The 2461-nt window shown below is 38.7% G+C and overlaps 1 protein-coding gene across 1 annotated transcript; it reads right to left on the reverse strand.

Moving 5' to 3' along the window:
• Window positions 1–34: 34 nt before the first annotated feature.
• LOC106684193 (G-protein coupled receptor Mth2-like) lies at window positions 35–2455 on the reverse strand. Its single transcript, XM_014426131.3, has one exon. The coding sequence runs from the start codon at window positions 2299–2301 to the stop codon at window positions 577–579; it is 1725 nt and encodes a 574-aa protein (XP_014281617.3). The 5' UTR covers window positions 2302–2455; the 3' UTR covers window positions 35–576.
• Window positions 2456–2461: the final 6 nt, after the last annotated feature.

Genomic DNA, 2461 nt, shown 5'->3' on the forward strand with positions numbered 1-2461 from the left:
GTAGGAGTTATAAAAAATAAACATTTTGGGACAATATGAATATTTTTTATTATGATTAATAAACAAACCAGTCTCAAACAAGGAATTAAATTATATTCCTATTATTATTTAAAGGATAAAGACGCGACATAATAATAATAATAATAGGCGGAATAACTGCAGCTTTGGTTTAAATTTTACAACCAATAAGGTAAGGAAAGTTTATGAGCATGGATACTCTACATATCTTAATCATAATTAAAGTATACAGTAAAGAATATATTTAATGTTTATTTCAATATTAATTGGCTTTATTGGAATGTAGATTGATTCGAGATTCAATGTCCGACCAAAATTAAGATAAAATAAATGCACTTGGCTGTATTTGTTTAAAAGAAAAAAAATATAAAACGAGAAATAAATGCTGGTAAATGATAATATGAACAATGCTTTTTAATATAAGTTCACCATTTTGGATAAAGGAAGATTTGGTATAAAAATGATATTTATTCTTAACAACAATGATATCATAATTATTTTTATCTTGAATTATGTATCTTCCAGTAGGTTTATGATGAAGGATTGGTTGTATATTTTTTATGGTTGTTTGTGAATCAAGGAAATGACATTATATTTGCAAGTAAATGCCAGGAAAATAAACAATCCATGGAGCGCGTTAAGGAGGATGAAGAGATACCAGAGAAGATCAGAGTCCAAGATTCCAACTACGTCCAAGATTCCAATGACACCTGTTGTCCAGGTAAGCCCCATCATCACCGTTAGCCGCAGGTACAACCTAAAGTTCCGTTCGGTCGAGGTGCTAGGCGTAGGGCGTGTAGATTTTGTTGAGTACAGGATGCAAAAAGAGTTCGTGAAGAAAATTATGTTGAGGAACATTACTATAGCGAACGGTGCGGCAAAGAAAGCCAGCCAAGGCTTAATTCGGGTGAACCAGCAGAATGTGGTAAAATCGAATCCTGGTTTCCAATCATCTTCAACTATTGGCGAGTACTCCATCCAGATAGCCAACATCACCACTAACGCTGGGACCAGCCAAGAAAACAAGGAGTAGGCGATGAACTTGTGCCATTGTTTTCCTGAGCAAACCCGCAGCTGTGATGTTGATAGCTTTAAGGTACGCCACACGTCGAATGAAATTGTGAGCATCCAGATAAAGGATGCTAAAAAAAAGTAGAATGCTAGAACGGCAACAACAAAGCAAGCACCTCCTTCCAAGAACATCCCAGCAACAGATGAAATATATGCTACAAGAAGAGCCAGGCACAAAGAGGCCATGTTTCGCCCTGGGTGGTTCCTGAGATCTGGGACAAGACAGAAAGCGGTCAGATGAAGAATCAGACATATTATGGAAACCACGAGACCACATAACGATATGTATTCTATGTGACGGCTGAAATTATGTTCTGACTTTACGCTGATGATGTCTGAGCAGATCTCCAGCCTACCGTTGTCGATGATGTAGAATGCTCCTTCTCCGAAACGTTTTCTATATTTTTCAACATAAACGGTTTTGTCGTAGATGGTGTAATTATTCTTGTTCAATAAGAATTGCTCACAATTCATTATTGAAGCAAAGCCGATATTTTGATTCATTGAGAAATATGGTGCCTCAGAAGAAATCAGCAATTGAAGTTCTTCGACTATTTTACGGCAGCGTTTGAAGAAAGGATCGTACAGCATATCATCGTCACACGGCTGTGTCATTCCCGGAGGTCCACCACTAAGGTCGAATGGAATAGAGAAGCTAGAAGGTGTTGTAGTATAAATATTCAAATAACATTTAAGATCAGACAACAGTGCGTTATTGCATAGGGCACAGTGAGGATTCCTGTAAGACGTATCGTTTGAGTAAATTACAGATGTGTAATCCTCGCATTTTGAACGAACTTCATTGTTCGACCAATGTTGAGGGCATGTTTTAATATCATATGGGATACAACGGCGTATAAATGTCTTGGATTTATTTGGGATTTCGGAAGATACTGTACAATAATAAGCTTCATTTTCGAAATTAATTTCCCAAAGTTGCATTGAATCGTTAAAAGAGAGAGAGTTAATAAGTTCGTCTCTAGATATCGTGCTAACTGAATAAGGTATGTCATAGCAAACAATCGTCGGTTTCCAGAACTCCAGGTTCTTAGCTCGGTGACAGGCGGCACAGAAGAAGTTGCGGTAGGTGACGCCGTCGCTGAGGTCAGTTACAGGGAAGCTCGCAATAGGATCCTGGTTGTTCTCGGAGACGGTCTCGCAAGCAGCCCGAACGTTCGGTGAAGACCATTCTGGAGGGCAGGTCGAACGCATGTAGACACCCTCATCGAATGGTTGGCAGACTAATGATGGGTCACGTTGTTGTTTTTGAAGTTCAAAATATTGCGAGTCGGGGCAGCAATCTCCGTATTTTGCACAGTCCTCATCACAAAGACAGTTCAGTGAGTTATCGTTCAATGATGGGTCGGAGGGT

The sequence above is a fragment of the Halyomorpha halys genome, unplaced genomic scaffold, assembly GCF_000696795.3.
Source record: "Halyomorpha halys isolate HHAL.00 unplaced genomic scaffold, Hhal_1.1 Scaffold554.1, whole genome shotgun sequence".
Taxonomy (NCBI): domain Eukaryota; kingdom Metazoa; phylum Arthropoda; class Insecta; order Hemiptera; family Pentatomidae; genus Halyomorpha; species Halyomorpha halys.

Bases quoted from the DNA above. Each gene is read 5' to 3' on its own strand.
- LOC106684193 (XM_014426131.3), bottom strand. From the start codon at position 2,301: ATGCGTTCGACCTGCCCTCCAGAATGGTCTTCACCGAACGTTCGGGCT.